Source organism: Tachyglossus aculeatus, chromosome 9 (genome assembly GCF_015852505.1).
Source record: "Tachyglossus aculeatus isolate mTacAcu1 chromosome 9, mTacAcu1.pri, whole genome shotgun sequence".
NCBI lineage: Eukaryota > Metazoa > Chordata > Mammalia > Monotremata > Tachyglossidae > Tachyglossus > Tachyglossus aculeatus.
The window spans coordinates 28264039-28284237 of NC_052074.1; the positions used below are offsets into that span (position 1 = coordinate 28264039).

At 40.0% G+C, this 20199-nt stretch overlaps 1 protein-coding gene across 2 annotated transcripts in view; it reads right to left on the reverse strand.

Annotated features, from left to right (window-relative positions):
• Positions 1–12096: 12096 nt before the first annotated feature.
• LOC119932568 (24-hydroxycholesterol 7-alpha-hydroxylase) overlaps positions 12097–20199 on the reverse strand; it is a 45630-nt gene continuing 37527 nt past the window's right edge. For both annotated transcript variants that reach the window (XM_038751869.1, XM_038751868.1), the window contains exons 11-12: positions 14436–14523; positions 12097–13061 (exon numbers count right to left, since the gene is read on the reverse strand). In XM_038751869.1, coding sequence (XP_038607797.1) covers positions 12990–13061; positions 14436–14523 — 160 coding nt within the window. In that variant the 3' untranslated portion in view covers positions 12097–12989. The remainder of the gene's footprint in view (positions 13062–14435; positions 14524–20199) is intronic.

Genomic DNA, 20199 nt, shown 5'->3' on the forward strand with positions numbered 1-20199 from the left:
TTTATAATAAATGAAAATAATTTAATAGCTTTGAGATATCAAATCATTTCTGGGCCTGCTTATAAGGAGAGGATTTTCAAAGGTCAAACTTCAATGGCTGTAATCACCTTTATATATCTAGGTATTATTTGGGTTCTGTAAACACCCTTAAAATAGGAGATGATAATACCATTAGATTGAAACAGAGTGAGAGGATTGCATTACTATCTCCCTTGGACCAGAATGAGTTATTTAGCAAGGTCAGTGGTCTTGATGAAACTTTGCATTTTATAATGCAGTGTTCATTATAAAATGGTTGTAGAAATGGCTTCTCATTTTTTTTTATCAAGGATGTTATCTGGCAGGGCATAAAGAGTCACTGAATAAAGGAAAATAGATCTGCATCCTCAATATCCCATAAAGAGAAGTAGGTCGCCTAGTGGATAGAGCACAGGGCTGGGCATCAGAAGGACCTGAGTTCTAATCCTGGCTCCACTACTTGTCTTCTGTGTGACCTTGGGAAAGTCACTTGACTTTTTTGTGCCTCAGATACCTAATCTGTAAAATGAGCCTCATAAGAATATAAGAAATAAAAATATGAGCCCCATGTGGCACAGGGACCGTGTCCAATCCAATTTGCTTGTTTCCCACTCTCAACACTTAGTACAGTACCTAGCACATAGTACACATTTAACATACCACAATTAGTATTATTATCATCATTAATAAAGGACATAAAATAATAAGGAGTTTGGAGTAGATTGTTTACAAGTATTTCTAACTTTGATAAATCAGAAATTCAGGGATTAACCACGAGGACAATTATTGTATTCCATTCTTACCCCCGTTCCCTTCTCTACCTTACTAATGATAATTGGGGTATTAGTTAACCGTTTGCTGTGTCAATCACTGTACTAAGCACTGGGGTACACAAGATAATCTGGTCAGGGACAGTCCTGTCCAACATGGAACTCACAGGCTAAGAATGAGGGAGAACAGGCATTTAATCTCAATTTTACAGACAAAGAAACTAAGGCACAGAGGAGTTAATCGATAAGCCCAAGGTCACACAGTAAGTGAGAGTGGCCCCCTGACTTTTAGGCCGAAACTCTTTCCACTAGACAACACTGCTTCCCTACTCCACATAAAGCTTGGTTCATAAACTTTTTCCACTACTTACCTTCTGAGGGTTGACATAACCTCTTTTAAAAACAGAGGAGAAAAAGATGCATTTTTCCTATTAAGACATTTCATCAGCTCATGAACATGAATGATTATCATGGAAAATGGGTTCCTGCAAGAACGAATACTGCTATAATTTCTGAGCATCCAAGAAAGGTAAAATGGAGGAGGGAATTATTTCTATTTGAGAAAAAAACAAATAAACCCAAGCAGAGAAATTATTTTCAACCCATTTAAGTGAGATAACTGGAAGACCTAGAGGAAACAAAAGGAAAGATCTAGAATGAATTTAGTCTCTTACGTTTTTGCAGGACAAAACATCAGCTATTCTGGATACTAATTATTATTGCATTTTAATGGTGGTTTTGTTACCTAAAGTTATCTTATCTTCTAGACTGTAAGATCATTGTGGGCAGGGAATGTGGCTGTTTATTGCTATATTTTACTCTCTCAAGCACTTAGCTCAGTGCTCTGCACACAGAATGCACTCAATAAATATGATTGAATGAAAATGTGTTTCAGGAAGAGTGCACAACGTGTGGCCTGGTTTCAAATTCAGTCAATCAGTATTGAGCACCTCCTAAGGGCAGAACACCATATTATGTGCTTCTGAGAGTGATATAACAGTAAAAAACACAATCCCTCTCTTCATTCATTCATTCAATCGTATTTATTGAGCACTTACTGTGTGCAGAGTACTGTACTAAGCGCTTGGGAAGTATAAGTCGGCAACATATAGAGATGGTCCCTACCCAATAACGGGCTCACAGTCTAGAAGGGGGAGACAGACAACAAAACAAAACATGTAAACAGGTGTCAAAATCATCAATATAGTATTTTAAGAACTGCAAAGAAGCTACATTCTAGACATTTGCCACAGCTAATACTATAAGAGGAGTAGAAGTCCACTGTTTTCCATTGAGACTTCCTGGTTTTTGTGAAGTTGACAAGCAGAGGGATTGAAGAAGGGAAGGAAGCAAGTGGTGTGGATTGAGTATATGGCATTCCCCAAATGGGGGTGACCAGAGCACTATATATAGCACACAGACAGTAACGGCTGTGGTCCCTATCTAAAACTGACAGATTTATGGTTCCCTTCAGTGTTCGTTATCAAGCAACAATGCCAATAAGACCACTGTATATATGTTTGTACATATTTATTACTCTATTTTACTTGTACATATTTACTATTCTATTTATTTTATTTTGTTAATATGTTTTGTTTTGTTGTCTGTCTCCCCCTTCTAGACTGTAAGCCCACTGTTGGATAGGGACCATCTCTATATGTTGCCAACTTGTACTTCCCAAGTGCTTAGTACAGTGCTCTGCACACAGTAAGTGCTCAATAAATACCATTGAATGAATGAATGGTATTTGTTATGCATTTATCATGTGCTAGGCACTGTACTAAACCCTGGGGAGGATATAAGCAAATCGGGTGGAACACAATCCCTGTCCCACATGGGGCTCACAGTCTCAATCCTCATTTTACAGATGAGGTAACTGAGGCCCAGAGAAGTGAAGTGACTTGCCCAAGGTCACACAGCAGACAAGTGACAGGGTGGGGTTTAGAACCCATGACCTTCTTACTCCCAGACTCGTGCACTCGCTACTACACCATGCTGCTTCTCATCCTTAGCTGACATTCTTTTACAGCCAATGCTCTGGGGAGCACTGGAGAGACATTTATTCACCAAATGCATTTTTCCCAGATGTTCTCATTACTGGCTCTTTCTGTGACTTCCTAGTAAGACCCGCAGAATCACAATTAAATGTCCCATGTTAGATTAATTATGGGCTGTGAGACATTCAAGGAAACAGACTGGAAGGAGAGGCCAGAAAATGGTTGGAGCAATAAACAGGCTAAATCAGTGAAGTATACCCATCAGGAGATATAATAATAGTGTTGAACACTTACTAGATGCCAAGGTGTACTAATTGCGAAGGTAGACACAAGATAATCTAGTCGGATGTGGTCCCCGTCTCACATAGGGCTCACAGTCTAGGTAGGAGGGAGAATAGGTTTTGAATCATTTTACAGATGAGGAAACTGAGCCACAGAGAAGTTTAGTTACTTTCCCAAGATCCTGCAGTAGGCAAGTGGCGGAGCTGGGATTCCCACATTGGATCAGGGTGAGGGTCTCTAACTGGCTGGACTTGAGGCAGGAGATTGGACTCTGCCTCATTTTAAGGGTCAGTGGTATTTTCTCTGCTTCAGCCAAACTGCAGGTGGGCTTTTCTCAGAACTTTTCTTAAAGCCCGTTTTGGGAACTTTTCTCAGAAGGTCATGGACAGCCTCTTCACTTAGCTTCCACCTTTGACCCCCACTCCCTTTCATCTGCGAGGAAGTAAAGTTGGGAGAATAAAGTGTCTGAATTTCTCTCCTCACTGGGGTTTCTGTCTTTGTCTGCAGCTTCGTTTTTGGACCTCTCTGCCCCTCACCTCTGTGAGTCTTTCTGTCTGTCTTCTCTTTTTACTGGATCTCTGTCTTCCTGTCTCTTCTCTTCTCTGTCTCAATATCTCTGCCTCAGAGCCAATGATAAGGAGTCTTTTCAAGTTTGTTCTCTAGACAGTAAGCTCACTGTGGGCAGGGAACATGTATGCCAGCTCTGTTATATTGTATTCTCCCAAGCACTGAGTAAGGTGCTCAATACACCTCTCCATCCAAACCGCTACCCTGCTGGTTCAATCTTTCATCCTATCCCGACTGGATTACTGCATCAGCCTCCTCTCTGATCTCCCATCCTCCTGTCTCTCCCCACTTCAGTCTGTACTTCACGCTGCTGCCCAGATCATCTTTGTGCAGAAACGCTCTGGGCCTGTTACTCCCCTCCTCAAAAATCTCCAGTGGCTACCAGTCAACCTACGCATCAGGCAAAAACTCCTCACTCTCGGCTTCAAGGCTGTCCATCACCTCGCCCCCTCCTACCTCACCTCCCTTCTTTCCTTCTACAGCCCAGCCCGCACCCTCTGCTCCTCTGCCACTAACCTCCTCACTGTGCCTCATTCTCACCTGTCCCACCATTGACCCCCGGCCCACATCCTTTCCCTGGCCTGGAATTCCCTCCCTCCGCACATCCGCCAAGCTAGCTCTCTTCCTCCCTTCAAAGCCCTACTGAGAGCTCACCTCCTCCAGGAGGCCTTCCCAGACTGAGCCCCCTCTTTCCTCTCCCCCTCCCCATGCCCCCTGCCCTACCTCCTTCCCCTCCTCACTGCACCTGTATATATGTTTGTACAGATTTATTACTCTATTTATTTTACTTGTACATATTCACTATTCTATTTATTTTGTTAATGATGTGCATCTTGCTTTACTTCTATTTATTTTGATGACGACACCTGTCCACATGTTTCGTTTTGTTGTCTGTCTCCCCCTTCTAGACTGTGAGCCCATTGTTGGGTAGGGACCGTCTCTATATGTTGCCAGCTTGTACTTCCCAAGTGCTTAGTACAGTGCTCTGCACACAGTAAGTGTTCAATAAATATGATTGAATGAATGAATGAATGAATACAGTAAGTGCTCAATAAATACCACTGATTGATTGATTGAAGGATATGTAGAAAGATGAACCACTATTAGAAGCTTTTGAGGAAAGGGGAGACAGTCCCTCTAGACTGTAAGATCCCTGTGGGGAGGGAATGTGTCTGCCAACTCTGTTATATTGTATTGTATATTGCGCTTTGGAGCGCTTAATACAGTGCTCCTCACATCATAAGCACTCAATAAATACCATTGATTGATGTGTTCAGTGATGTTTCAGGAAGATGAACCAGGCAGCAGCATAGCATATGGACTAAAGAAAATGACATGTTTAATCATTTAATAAACGTATTCAATTTAATTAAATTAGATTATTAAATAATAAAATTATTTAAATGTAAAATTATTTTACTTATTTTAATTATTGGAGTGCATGGGCAGAAGTGCTTGGAAGTGCATATCCTTGGCTAGAAAAAGGAAGAATGAAGTTCACCATCATTTTAATATTACCTTTATCTCAGTAAATACGAACGATCGATCATTCAATGTCATATGGTTTTTGAAGAAGGGCAACAGACGACATTTTGTTACCCTAGGTGGGGTGACCTAGGTTAGGGGTGGGAGGCGGGAACTAGGGGGAATGTGTGGCTTTGGCTGTTTTCTTCTTTTATTTTAAAATACTTTTTTGGTGTATTTTCCCTGGGGAAATACCCTGAGAACTAACTTGACATTTCAAAAACATCAACAGAAAAGCCATTTCCCAGTCTGTGCTTGCCATTATCGGTCTGTTTAGTTTTGACCCGCCACCCCCACAACCAAACTAAAATTAGCCACAGAAAATTTGGGTAAGGTCCAAAGGAGAGAAATAAAAATGATTGAAAGCATACATCACAGACTGTCACTAGTGTTTGAGAACCCCTTGAGAACCCCTCGGGGATAGAATCCTTATGTCGGTGAATGGGAAATTCTGGAGAATTCAGCCAGATGTTGTAGCAGCCAGGCAGAATAAGAAGTAGTAGTTGACTGTAAGCTCATTGTGGAAAGGGAATGTGTCTGTTTATTGTTGTATTGTACTCTCTCAAGCACTTAGTACAGTGCTTTGCACACGGTAAGCACTTAATAAATATGACTGAATGGGCAAATGAATAGTAATAGTAGTAGTAGCAGCAATAGTGGTAGCAGTAGTAGTAGTAGAAGCAGCAGGAGTTCTGGTAACAATAGTAAAGTAGAATTAGTAGTAATAGTAGTAGTAGTAGTAATACCAGTAGTAGGAGCAGTAGGAGCAGTTGTAATAGTAGTAGTAATTGTAGTTGTATTGGTGCAGTGCACTCTACTAGGTGCTTGAAAAGTTCAGAATAATAAAGTTCAGAATAGTGTTTATGCTCTAATTGGCGGGGATGCAAGAGAAGAAAGCGCTTCACTCTGTATTCAGGCTTTGAGGCATACAGGAGCTGTTTTCCTTCATTATTGGCTCCACCAGAACAGTTCAGGTCCAGTGAATATGAAAGTAAATGAGAGAGAAAGAGAGTGTGTGTGTATAGGGTGGGGAGTGTTTTTGAGGGTGTGTGTGTGGAGGTGAGTATATATGGAAAAGCTGTAAGAGACAAGGACTTAGAGGAGGAAACAGGGTTACTTGAGAGGAAAATATATATTGCGGCGTTGGGAAGGGGGAATGTTACAGCTCCAAACCCTCTTATAATGCCACTTCCTCCAACAGGCTTTCCCCAGTTAATTTCCCAGGACTCTGAGCCAAATATAATCCCTCCAGCCAACGCTAGCATTTATGCACATTTTTACACCCTTTTAAACCCTCATGAATATTTCTGCCCAGTTTATTTTTTTATTTTGACCACTTTGGTTGTAAATGTTTTCTGTCTTTGTTAAAGTGTAAGCACCTTGTAAACAGGAAATGTATCACTCTATTATTCTGAATTTCCCTTTCAAAAAGATTGGTACAATGCACTGTACCAAGTGGGTGCTCAATAAACACTTTTGCTACTACCTTTTTTGAAATGGTATTTGTTAAGTGCTTACTCTGTGCCAAGCACTGTACTAAGCTCATGGATAGCTATATGATAATCAGGTCTGATACAGTTCCTGTCTCACAGTCCAAGTAGAGGTATTGAATCCCCATTTTAGAGATGAGAAAACTGAGGCACAGTGAAGATAAGTGACATGAAAAGGTCACACAGCAGATAAGTGGTGGTCAGGATTGGAACCCAGATCCTCTGACTCCCAAACCCGTGCTCTTTCTACTAGGCCACACTGGTACTGATACTACTGAAATCAGAGAGAGAAGGAGCAATATTTTTTAATAAACATTGAAAATCCTGGTAAAGCTATGGGACTTTTTAAAGGAAAAGCTAAAGAAACTGAGATTATTTCACCGGAAGATGGAAACTCTGAGTGGTAGTGCTGATTAGTTTTCTTACCGTACTTGACTAAGGCAACTATTTTTCTGTATAGACTGAGGTCTGGACAAGAGGAATTTGATATAAATTTGAAAAGATTAGCTTAGATATTTGGAAAATTTTCCTGACAGTAAGAATTTTAGCAAGTAATGAATCTACTTTTCATGCCAGAATCTAATTTTTTATCCATCTAGATAAACAACCAAAACTACAGTCCACATAAACGTCCCCCAAAACAAGGGGGCTTTATTATTTTTGTTCAGATCCCTAAAATGTAAAGTTCCTTTTATTCTTTATGGATAATAATGACAATAATAATAATAATGGTATTTGTTAAGTTCTCATCATGTGCCAAATACTATACAAGAGCCACAGGGAGCTCGCAGTCTAAATCATTTTGCAGATGAGGCAACTGAGGCACAGAAATGATAAACGACTTGCCCAAGGTCACAAAGAAGGTACGTATCAGAGCTGGGATTAGAACCCAAGTCCTCTGACTCCCAGGCCCATGCTCTTTCTTCAAGGATACGTTTTCTGTCTACATTACAAAGCACAATAAAGCAGTCCACTGGCCACAGCTTTTTGCAGAATGTGGCAAGTGGATCTGGAGGCTATAGTATAGGGGCTTTAGTCAACCACCATTGGCTTTCAAGCACTCCATCACCTCACCCGCTCCTACCTCACCTCACTACTCTCCTTACTACAAGCCAACCAGCACACTTCACTCCTCTAAATGCCAACCTTCTCACTGTGCCTCAATATCGTCTACCTCACCATCGACCTCTCGCCCACATCCTGCCTCCTGTCTCCTTCCTCATATCCGACAGACAATTACTCTCCCTTGAAGCCTTATTGAAAGTACATCTCCTCCAAGAGGCCTTTCCCGGCTAAGCCCTCCTTTTCCTTTTCTCCCACTCCCTTCAACATCGCCCTGACTTGCTCCCTTTATTCATTCCCTGTCCTAGCCCCACAGCACTTATGTACAAATCTATAGTGTATTTACTTCTATTAATGTCTGTCTCCCCCGTACACTGTAAGCTCATTGTGGGGAGGGAATGTAATCTGTTTATTGTTGTATTGTAATCTCCCAGGTGCTTAATACAGTGCTCTGTACACTGTAAGTGCTGAGCCCACTATTGGGTAGGGACTGTCTCTATATGTTGCCAACTTGTACTTCCCAAGCACTTAGTACAGTGCTGTGCACACAGTAAGCACTCAATAAATACGATTGATTGATTGATTGATTGATTCAGTAAATACTACTGACTGACTGGCTGACAATGCCTGGAAGACAGGAAGTATGCAAGCTCCAACTTGTAGGTTTTGCAAATCATATAAATCCATATCAGCGGACAGACATACTTACCTGTTCTCTCAGCTTATGTATGTTGCTGCTTTCACAAAGAACACACAGTGAATGCTAGCCATATCAGGGTAATAATAATTATGATATTTGTTGAACACTTACCATGTGCCATGCACTGTTCTAAGTGCTGGGGTGGATACAAGCAAATCGGGTTGGACACAGTCCCTTTCCTGCTTGGGACTCACAATCTCAATCCAGATTTTACAGATGAGGTAACTGAGGCACAGAGAAGTGAGGTGACTTGCCTAAGGTCACAGAGCAGGCAAGTGGCGGAGCCAGGATCTGAACCCATGACCTTCGAACTCCCAGGCCTGTGCTCCATCCATTACACCATGCTGCTTCCCATAAATACCACTGCTTGATGGCCTTTACTCTGCTTCTCAATAACTTTTTTGAATGTATTTTCCAAAGGAGAGGGATATTTATGAGAAGCATTGCCAATTCTCAGTTTCCAGTAAAAGAAGCCCTGGATAAGTTGGTTCTGGGGGAAGAACGAGGTCAGTGGGGGCTTTGCATACTGACTAGGAGTCGTGCTGTGCTCGGTTTGCAGAAGTAGTTACATTTTATGAGTCTGTGCCCATTTATGCTTTAGATCTTTTGGGGTTTTTTTTGGCCCATCAACAAATTTACAGTGTGGGAAGAATGGGGAAAATGCAACCTGGAACCCAGTTTTAGTTGTTGTTGTTTTTCCCATGAAGTCTTTTTCTGGGAGGGCCAATCCCAAGCTAGAATGTGTCCTCCTCCCCTGCAGTAGATAGAACAAACGATAATTGTCTCCAAAAAGAATGGAACTGCTTAGAAAAGAAGGTCAGGCAGGGCATGGGTAGCAGAGGGAAGTTTGCTTTTAGATAAGAGACTGAAATGGAAAAATATGGGAGTTGGAGCATGCAGATGACAGTTACACTGTCTGGAACATCCAAAGAAAATTGGAATGTGAAGGTTTAGGGAAGCTAGTCTGGATTCTGAAGCAGGGAATGTTAGCTGGGTCCTGGCATGTTGGCTCCAATTGTGCTGAAAATAGTTTTGAAAAGCTGGATTCCAGGGCAGGTGGTTTGGGAAATTTAAAATCATGTGGTGTTAATACTATAAGAAGCTTTCTCTTCTCTTCCTAGATATACTAGCCCTCAGGGGAATACAAGTCACTCCCTTACCCACACTAGCATTTTCAAAGAGCCATCATCAATCAATCATCAATCATTTATTCAATCACATTTATTGAGTGCTTACTGTTTGCTGAGCACTGTACTAATTGCTTGGGAGACAGACATTAATATAATTAAATAAATTTAAAATATGGACATAAGTGCTGTGAGTCATGACCATCGTCAGCATCTTTACAAGCTTTTTTATGGTATTTGTTAAGCACTTGCTATATGCCAGGCACTGTTCTAAGCACTGGAGTAGATACATGGTAATCAGGTCAGACACAGTCCCTGTACCAGTTGGGATTTAAAGTTTTAATCCCCATTTTACAGATGAGGCCCAGAGAAGTGAAATAACTTGCCCAAGGTCATGCAGCAGACACGTGGCAGAATCCGGATTAGAACCCTGACTTCCAAGCCCGTGCTCTATCCACTAAGCCATGACCCATTTAGATTCTTTTAGACAAGTTTTTCAATCAATCAATCAATTATACTAATTAAGAGCTTACCATATGCAGAGCACTGTACTAAGCACTTGGCAGGGTACAATATAATGGAGTTGGTAGACATGTTCCCTGCCCAAAACAAACTTACAGTCTAGAGGGGAAAACAGCCAGGCAATTTCCTTAGTGGAAAATTAACCTATATAAGTGAATCCCTTCTCTCATTGAGAGAGAGCCCTGAACTAGAATGGATTTGGCCTGCAAAAAGACCATCCCCTCCCAAGGGAGAAGACCACCTCCGTGTATAAAGAAGACTTCATGAGCCAGCACAATTCTGACAACAGCTGTTCCCCACAGCTGCATTCTGAATTTGAAGCATCAGCCAAAAGTGAAGGAATATACCACTTCGGAGCAAGGAAGACATGCCACCAAATTTTCACACCATGCAATTCTTTGGGAATTCTTTCTCGGTGGTAAATTATTGATTGATTGATTCATTCATTCAACTGTATTCAATGAGCGCTTACAGTGTGCACTAAGCACTTGGGAGAGTATAATATAACAATAAACAGATACTTTCCCTTCCCATGACGAGCTCAGACTAGAGGGGGAGATTACTTGGATGCGTCTTTGCACTTGAAATGGTGCTCACACATCTTTCCCCTTCTATTCAGATGCTTATGGTTTAAACATTTCAGACTGATTTAATAGGGTTAGTTCTCAGCTGTCTGGAATGGTGTTGGCCAGTTCTGGACAAACAAGTGATTCCATGGCTAGACACTGGAGGAAGTAAATTAATTGTGTCAGGTCACTAAACTACCAATTAGTTCAGGACTAGGCAATTGTCACGGTTAAACTGAGCCTGAGGAAGAGTTTTTATATTTGGAATAATTAAATTTGAACTGGATAGCTAGCATTATTCATATCCCAGAAACATGCCATGTGTTTATTTCCTCCTGCATGTGTTACGGTATTTACTGGTTAGTCCAAATTTATGTTGTACTACTAATGTCATTTTCATCATATCATCTGTTTAAAAATAGACATGTCCTAGAAAACACAATAGCTCAAGATAAAGGACCTATTTGTTTTTTCATTACTCAATCATCACTCGTGTGATGAAATTGTAGTCGTCACATTATACTCATAACACAAACTAATGTTTAGACACAAGTTAAACCATCACTTTTAAACTAGCTTAAACTAATGCTTAGTCATATTTATTAAGCTCTTACTGTTGCAGAGCACTGTACTAACTGCTTGGGAGAGAACAATATAACAATATAACAGACACATTCCCTGCCCAAAATGAGCTTACAATCTAGGGTGGGAGACAGACATTGATATCAATTATAGATATGTACATAAGTGCTATGGGGTTGGGACTGGGGGGATGAACAAAGGGAGCAAGTCAGGGCGTTACAGAAGGAAGTTGAAGAAAAGGAAAAGAGGGCTTGGTCCTGAAAGGCCTCTTGGAGGAGATGTGCAAAGGGAGTGAAGGGCAAGTGAGAGGGAATTCTTCTTTGATTTTCATCCTTCCTGAATAGGAAATCTAGCTCCTGGTTTTAGCACAAGTCAGATCAGCAGCATGGCATGAGAAGCAGCATGGCATAGTGGGTAGAATATGGGCCCAGAAGTCAGAAGGTCATGGGTTCTACTCCTGGCTCTGCCACTTGTCTGTTGTGTGACTTTGGGTAAAGCACTTCACTTTGCCTCAGTTACCTCATCTGTAAAATGGGGATTGAGACTGTGAGCCCCATGTGGAACAGGGACTTCGTCCAACCCGATTTGCTTGTATCTATCCCAGGGCTTAGTACAGTGCCTGGCGCATAGTAAGCGCTTGACAAATACCATTATTATTATTATTATTGTTATTATTATTTTGATTGAGTTCTTTTACCTGCTTTGCCACAAATGGTCTGAAAAAGGTAATGGGTTTCCCAAGATGCCTAATATCCTACCAGGGAATAATTTATTTAGTGGTAGGCTCATTATATTTAAGGGCTAACTGCCACCCATCAAGGCAAATATGCTAGAGAGAAGAACGTGTCTAACATAGCTGTCTTATTGTGAAACAAATGAGGCACCAGGATTGGTAGCCAACGTTTTATTAAGCAATAAAGTGCAAGTACATGATTTCATTTTCCCACCCATCATCCTCCTCCCATACTGACCACAGTCACATCTCTACCACACGATTCTTTCCTTCCCCAGGTTTTGTGATAGTCATTCAATCTGCTTAAACATGTGGCTAACAGGTGCAAAATCAGATTCCCAACTCCATGCATAATTTACATGACTTCCCAATAAAAGATACTTAAAGATATCTCAAAAACTGATTCTAATTTCTCTTTAGTACCAATCTACCATCTTAACCTTGTTTTGAATACTGGAAATGCTTATGTTTATAGAATATATTAACAGAACTACAAGTGTTGCTAACATTGGAAGTGCTCTAGAGATTCAAAAATCTTCCAAGCCTATTATTATTTGCCATTAAACGACATGAACCAAGGGGCAGATCTCAAACAGAATGGAAAATTAGATATGTTCCCCTCACAATTGATTTATGCTTAAAGATTCTCTTCCAGACATGCATAACAACTGGGGAAAAGCTCTTGATAAAAATTGCAATTAAACCAATCTAGTTATTGTCTAAACCAAAGAAAATTCCAAAAAAAACCCACCCTTGTTCACAATTCTCTTACTTTTAGCCTTCTAAACATTTTTAATCAATACCTCTAGTTTTACTTTACAACTGTTGTGGTATTTCACGTCCATTCTTTTGTCCTTCATTAGAGCACCAAACATTCACAAGATTTGGACCCTTTCCTAAACTAAAGCATCACTCAATCATATTTACTGAGCACTTACTGTGTGCAGGGCACTGTACTAAGTGCCTAATGAAGCATGAATCAGTTAAGGCATTACGATTTTAGTGCAATTCAGCGCTGGCGGTCGCCCGGATTTCAGGCTAGCAGGATTTCATTTTCTTTGTTCATATTTAGTCCTGCATGGCCCTTCGGGTTGCTGGGTGCCTATCAAATGGCGAGAACTCTAAAAATAGAGATGCGATAGAAATATGTAAACAAATAGAAATACATACACTATAATTAGATGAATTCCACATTATTAGATTATGATTTGCTTTGAGATATAAATTTAGGTTCTGTTTTATTGGCCAGGTAATTATATAACTAAGCTATCACTTTCATGCTTTTTTTAGGTCACTATTAACTCCGTGCTAAACACTGAAGTAAAAAAAAAAAAAAAACCCAAAAAGCATTTGTAACAACCCTCTCCCATATCAATTAGTAAAACAATTTTCTTAACAGCCACTTAATCTCAGATTAGGCTCAAATAAAAGCTCATGAATTGTAATTATTTTGCTATTTCAGGTTCTCAGAATTTCAAACTGTTGCTCATGGAATGAGTGAAGAACTGAAAAGGACATTTTTACATTGTTTTTTTTTTTTTCAGCCCTTCCCTTGACTACCTCAGAGGTCTCCTCTCACAGCAATTAGAGAAGCAGTGTGGGCTAGTGAATAGAGCAAGGGGATGGGAGTCAGAAGATCATGGGTTCAGATCCTGGCTCCACCGCTTGTCTGCTGTGTGACCTTGGGCAAGATACTTCACTTCTCTGGGCCTCAGTTACCTCATCTGTAAAATGGGGATTAAGACTATGAGCCCCATGTTGCATAGGGACTGTGTCCAACCTGATTAACTTGTATCTACTCCAGCGCTTAGAATGGTGCCTGGTACATAAGAAGTGCTTAACAAATACCATAAAAAAAATTAAAACAGAGCTCTATTTCTAGCTTGAACCATCTTATGTGTGATAGTTGTTGTGAAGACACCATGGTGGGTCAGAGGTCACTCAATCCCACTGATTATATCCCAGATCTGACAATAAATTCCAATTCCATATTTTTATATACATTCAAATAGGCTTTGAAAGAAGGCTGACAGCACTATTAGATTTAGCCCTCTCCAATAAAAAATGTTGGCATATCTACTGAGAAGACTGACCCCATAACAGAAAAATATAAATTGGTTGTAATGTTTATTTTTTTAAAAAAAGTCAATACACTCTCCACATCTCTCTCTCCTCAATAATGCTAATGCAATACTCTCAGCCTATCTAATTTTCCCTGAGTGCTTTGTACAGACCAGGTGATCAAACCAGATTAGAATAGATACTTTTCCTCTGTCACCTTCTCATATAATGAACCTTCACACTCAAAACAGAAATTGTTTTCTCTCTCTTTCTATTTTCTACCTACAAAAGTAAATTCTACTGTATCTTCCTTTGACATTAAGGAATTATGGAAATGGTTGGATTGAAGACCGGAAATGAGATGAAAGATGAAAAGAGATGAAAAGTATAGGAATGAAAAAATAATTTAAAATAAACACGATATTAAAATTTACCTGCTTGGGTACTGGATCCAATAGATTAAAATCATATTTGTAGAGGATTAAAATAACAAATATTTGAATTTCCATTAGAGCAAACCACCTTAAAAAAGAAGAAAAATGTTAGGCTTATGCAAATTAAGTTTCCATATGCATTTTACATATAGTGCAAGTAATTATTTGTATGAGAAACAGACTCATTATTCCAGATTCCATTCAAATATGACTGATATAATATGAAGGCAGAGAAGCAGTATGACCTAGTGGAAAGAGCACAGGGCTGGGAGTCAGAGGACCTGGGTTCCAATCATGACTTGGACAAATGCTTGCTGTGTGACCTTGGGGAATTTACTTAATTTCTCTGGGCCTCAATTCCTTCAATTGTAAAATGGGGATTAAATACCAGTTCTCCCTTCTACTTAGACTGTGAGCCCCATGTGGGACAGGGACTGTGTCTCACCTAATTCATTCATTCATTCAATCATATTTATTGAACGCTTACTGTGCGCAGTGCACTGAACTAAGCACTTGGGAAGTACAAGTTGGCAACATATAGAGATGGTTCCTACCCAACAACGGACTCACAGTCTAGAAGATGGTAAGTGATTAACGAATATCACAAAAAGAAAGCAGAGAGATAGATATTTTCTGCTTTAGCTTGTTGTGGGCAGGGAATGTGTGTGTTTATTGTTGTACTGTACTCTCCCAAGCACTTAGTACGGTGCTCTGCATACAGTAATCACTAAATAAATACCACTGATTCATTGATTTAACAGTTTTTGTTAAATTCAGGAAATCACCAACTCAATAATTTTTCAGTTCTTTATAACTTACATGATGCCAACACATACCCACTCAGAAACACTAGATGCAACAATTATTATAATTCCTGATAAATTCTTAATAATAATAATGATGGCATTTGTTAAGCACTTACTAATGCAAAGCACTGTACTAAGCGCTGGGGAGGATATAAGGTGATCAGGTTGTCCCACTTGGGGCTCACAGTCTTAATCCCCATTTTACAGATGAGGTAACTGAGGCACAGAGAAGCTAAGTGACTTGGCCAAAGTCACACAGCTGACAATTGGCAGAGCAGGGAGTTGAACCCATGACCTCTGACTCCCAAGCCCATGCTCTTTCCACTGAGCCATACTGTTGTGTGCTCCAATATGTAGTTCACAGCCTACAATATGTAGTTCACAGAGGATTTTGTCACTCCCTCTAGAGTGTCAGGCCTTCTCCACTAGCCTCATGCACAAACTCCAATTTAATTATTCTAATTGATTAATTCCTATTTCAAAAAGAGCCCCAGGCTACTGATTCAGTTTATGATACAAGAAAGTCACTTTGTGGATGTCTCTGCATTGTTAGAATTTCGCCTGTCGAGACAATTCACCTGCACTATTGGAAGATAGGAAATGCAATTATTGGGTCAAACCAGTGATCCAACCAGCTCAATATTATGTCACAAATAATAACATCAGGATACTGGAAAAAATCACAGGATGGTTGCCGTACTGTGGAAGGGGATCATGCCTACCAATTCTGTTTGCACACAGTAAGCGCTCAATAAATGCAATCAAATGAATAAATGAATGCTGTACTTTCCCAAGCACTTAGTACAGTCCTCTGCCCTCAATAAGCACTCAATAAATACCACTGATAGACTGAAACACATTAAGAACCCTGGGGAAACTTAGGCACTGATATGCAACTGGAATTTAAAAAATGTGGAGTTGTCATACTTTACTAATCTAATGCTTTTATGTTGTGCTCCTGTTTCAAGCATGCAGGGCTGTCAAATTTATTCTACAGGAGAGCAAATGAATAGCTGTTCACCAAAATTAAAAACCTGATGGCTCCAATCTCCACCTGTCCTGCCAGGCAGATGTTTTCTTGTATATACTGAAAGAAGAGGCTCCTATGAGCACCCGTCAAAAACGTTTACCAACACATGGTTCAAGCTGGGAAGAATACATGGAATTTACTTCAAACTAGTAAGGTACAGTGACTGTAAGGATGGTAAAGTACAGTTACAGATCAAAGGTACATTGAGGTCATAGTGGTGGTTCCATAGGAGCCTCACCAGCTGAAATGAGGATGAGAGTGGATGGAGAGGACAGATGCATTGAAGAGAAAGGTCAACGTGTTGTTTTCTTTTTTTTTTTTGAGGAAGAGGGGAATTGGATAGGCCCTCTCAACCGGGTTATTTGCTTCCGTCGACACAAGCAAAGCGAATGGAACACTACATGGAGTCATTCCCAGTGATGTTGATCAAACAGATAACTGAACCAGATTGTTCAGGCAAAATAGCCTTTTTTTCTTTCCAAAGCAAATTTTCGGCATGAATGATCTTACTGGTGGTCACAATTCCCCACTTCATTTGGGAAAACAACTTGAGTTAGTTTGCTCTATGAAGCTCAATACTCAGTATAGGATGCTCATTACTTTTCCACCTCTCCACTTTTTTATTTAATGAATAAAAATTCATTAAAGAGTTTAGCACTGTGCCTGGCACAGAATATGCACTTAACAAATACTTTTCAAAAAAAGCAGTGCTTTAAATAGAAATAATGATGCCAAATGAAGCTATGTGATAACTATTCAGAAGGAACTGTGATATTTTCTTGATACTTTTCTGGATTTTGGTTTTTGTATTTATGGTATTTGTTGAGCACTTCCTCTGTGTCAAAAACTGTTCTAAGCTCTGGGTTATATACAGTACAGTTAAGTTGGGGCTAGTTCCAATGCCAGAACATTTAAATAATGAATCTTACTCACTGTGCCCCGATTTATTGACTATCCTTATTAAAATTACATGCCATGGCTATAAATAAAGCTGAGGGAAAATGTGGGAAAATTCAGCAACTAATTCTGCCTGTCTGTGGAGGATGAGAGGATGCATTCCTTCATTCTATAGAAGCCCTTGGTAACCTGGGTTTTCAAATTTCCATCAAACACTAAAGTTTTTCAACTCATTTCTTGCCAGAGATAAAATGGCGTTTCCGAAAAAAAAGGCCAACAAAAATTAAGTTCTGAAGTCCTCCACATGGAAAATAAGGAAAAAGGCCCTTCACTGATTAAATAAACCTGAAACATGGACATTATGTTGATAGAAATTCTTATGGGTTTTAGGGTGCCTGAATGCACACATGCTTGGACTTGCAAAAACAGATGTAAGATTCAATATGTAAATGTAATATTTACAAATGTAATATATACACATGTAATATGTACATGTATAAAATGTAGAATATAAATGTAATTCTTGTGAAGTCTTTTTAGGGACAGGAAGTTTCAAAAACACATTTCCTTATGCCTAGAATTTCTCAGATGACATTAAATGGACTGCAGTTTCTGAATTCTGGTATGCTTTCAGTTCAAGTCTTTGGGTTTCAATATATGGTCTTAAAACATTAAACAATAATTTTAAGTATGAATAAAAACTCTTTAGGTAAACCAACAAAATGACAGCATATAAACAAATGTAGGGTGTGAAACAAGGGGTGGGCAAAGTGATACATTATACCAAGCTATTTAACTAGCGGTCCTTCATTTTGGCTGATTGTGCAATCCTATTTGTGTGATGGACAGTTCGATATGTGACCCTAATTCCCTTCCTCATTGTTTGGAGAGAGAGATAGAGGGAGAGAGAATCCTGCTGGGTTTGTGGGTTTGCACCAGTTTGAGGTTTGGTGAAGCAAGTAATGTTCAAGGCATTGAAATATCCCCCTTCCCCATGATAACCCTCAAAGCTTTGAAGAAACAGCAGCTTTGACTTGCCTGACATCCCTTTCTGTTTCACTATGTAGTGCTTTTTAACCTTAATCGTGTGATACTCCACTTTGAAATCCTTTCCAGAAAAATTTGCTTGGCTTTTGGCCATTGCTCCCTCCCCCAAAAAAACAACAACAAAAACAAAAAAACTTGCTTCCAGATTAAATATGTTCTAATAATGCATTAGTACTTCATAATTTAAGACTTTTAATAATAATAATGTTAAATGCTTACTTTCATGTAGACTAATAATAATAATAATTGTGGTATTTGTTAAGCACTTACTATGTAATCAGAAAGCACTGATTAGTAAGCTAATCAGGTGGGAAACAGTCCCTGTCCCAGATGGGGCTCACAGTCTTAATCCCCATTTTACAGATGAGGTAACTGAGGCCCAGAGAAGTGAAATGACTTGCTCAAAGTCACACAGCAGACAAGTGGCGGAGCCGGGATTTAGAACCCAGGTCCTTCGGACTCCCAGGCTTGTGTTCTATCCACTAAGTCACACTGCTTCTCTTCCCCGAGTGCTCAGGGATAGTGTCTACCAACTCAGTTGTACTTTCCCAAGTGCTTAGAACTGTGCTCTGCACACAGTAAGGGCTCGGTGTTGATTGACTAACTGCTGTGGCAAGCACTGTGCTAAGTGTTAGAGTAGAGACAAGATAAGCAGGTTGGACGTCATCCCCATCCCACAGGGGCAAGTTAGTTGAATACCCTTTTCCATAAATGAATGAATTTAAAATCTCTTCTACTTCACCCCACATACCTCTCCCATTGCCCTCTTGGTTTCCCATTTGGCATAAGAAACACTTTCTCCTATTCCGATATTCCATTGCATTTCTTTCTGCCCGTTTTTCTCTGCATCATTCTGTCCATCCATTTTTGCATTCACATCTCTCAATCATCATCTATCTGTATGGCTTTTTCTCTCCTAACGATGGTACTCCGGTTTTATAGCTAATTAAAATGTTGCTCCGATAAAGCCCTGCTTTCTCCCTTCCTCTTCACTTTCAAAATGATAAGCCTCACCCTTCCTCATGGGGTTTTCTCTGTTTAAATCTTTAGTAAACATAGCAACCTTATTTATTTACATCCCCTACTTCCAGAAGTTTCAAGTGCAAGAGCCGTTCTTTCCTAATAGCATTTTCAAGGGAAGGACCCACCCACTTCCAACAATCTCCCTTCTTGTCTCAGGTCTTTCTTTTTTTTTCCCCCCAGACTTCCCTGCCACACCTGGGAGGGCCACTTCTTGAGCACACTTACTGCCGCTCCTTCAACAGAGCAAGGAGAGGTGTCCACCCTTCCGAGAGACCAAACTCAGAGCTTGGCTAGCAAGAGAAAGGGCAGTGCTTCAATTCTGACACATTGCCAGCTCAAGGATTTATTTAAACAGCAAAGAAAAAATGTCAGTTTAACCAGACGTGAGCAGTTCTTACAATGTCTCTCTGTTCTGAAAGTCCATTTTCAACAGACCAAGGCCTTCCCCACCCCACAGCACTTGTGTATATTGGTACATATTTATTATTCTATTCATTTTATTAATGATATGTATATATCTATAATTCTATTGATCTATTTTGATGCTAGTGATGCCTGTCTACTTGGTTTGTTTTCTTGTCTGTCTCTCCCATTCTAGACTGTAAGCCCGTTGTTGGGTAGGGATTGTCTCTATCTTTTGCCGAATTGTACTTTCCAAGCACTTACTACAGTGCTCTGCACACAGTAAGCACTCAATAAATACGATTGAATGAATCAAAGAATGAATGAGCAGTCTATTTTAAGGTCCGAATTCTGCCCTTGGCTATGTCAGGGCAAGGGCCTATGGCTGCCCAAGCATTTGGTCCATGAGGTAGAGCTGGTTTCTGGTTAAAAAAAAAATAAGGTCTGTAATGGACCCGGTTTCTAGACTGTAAAGCTCATAGTGAGCAGGGAATGTGTCAGTTAGATTGTTGTACTGTTGCTTGCCCAACTGCTTAGTACAGTGCTCTGAACACAATAA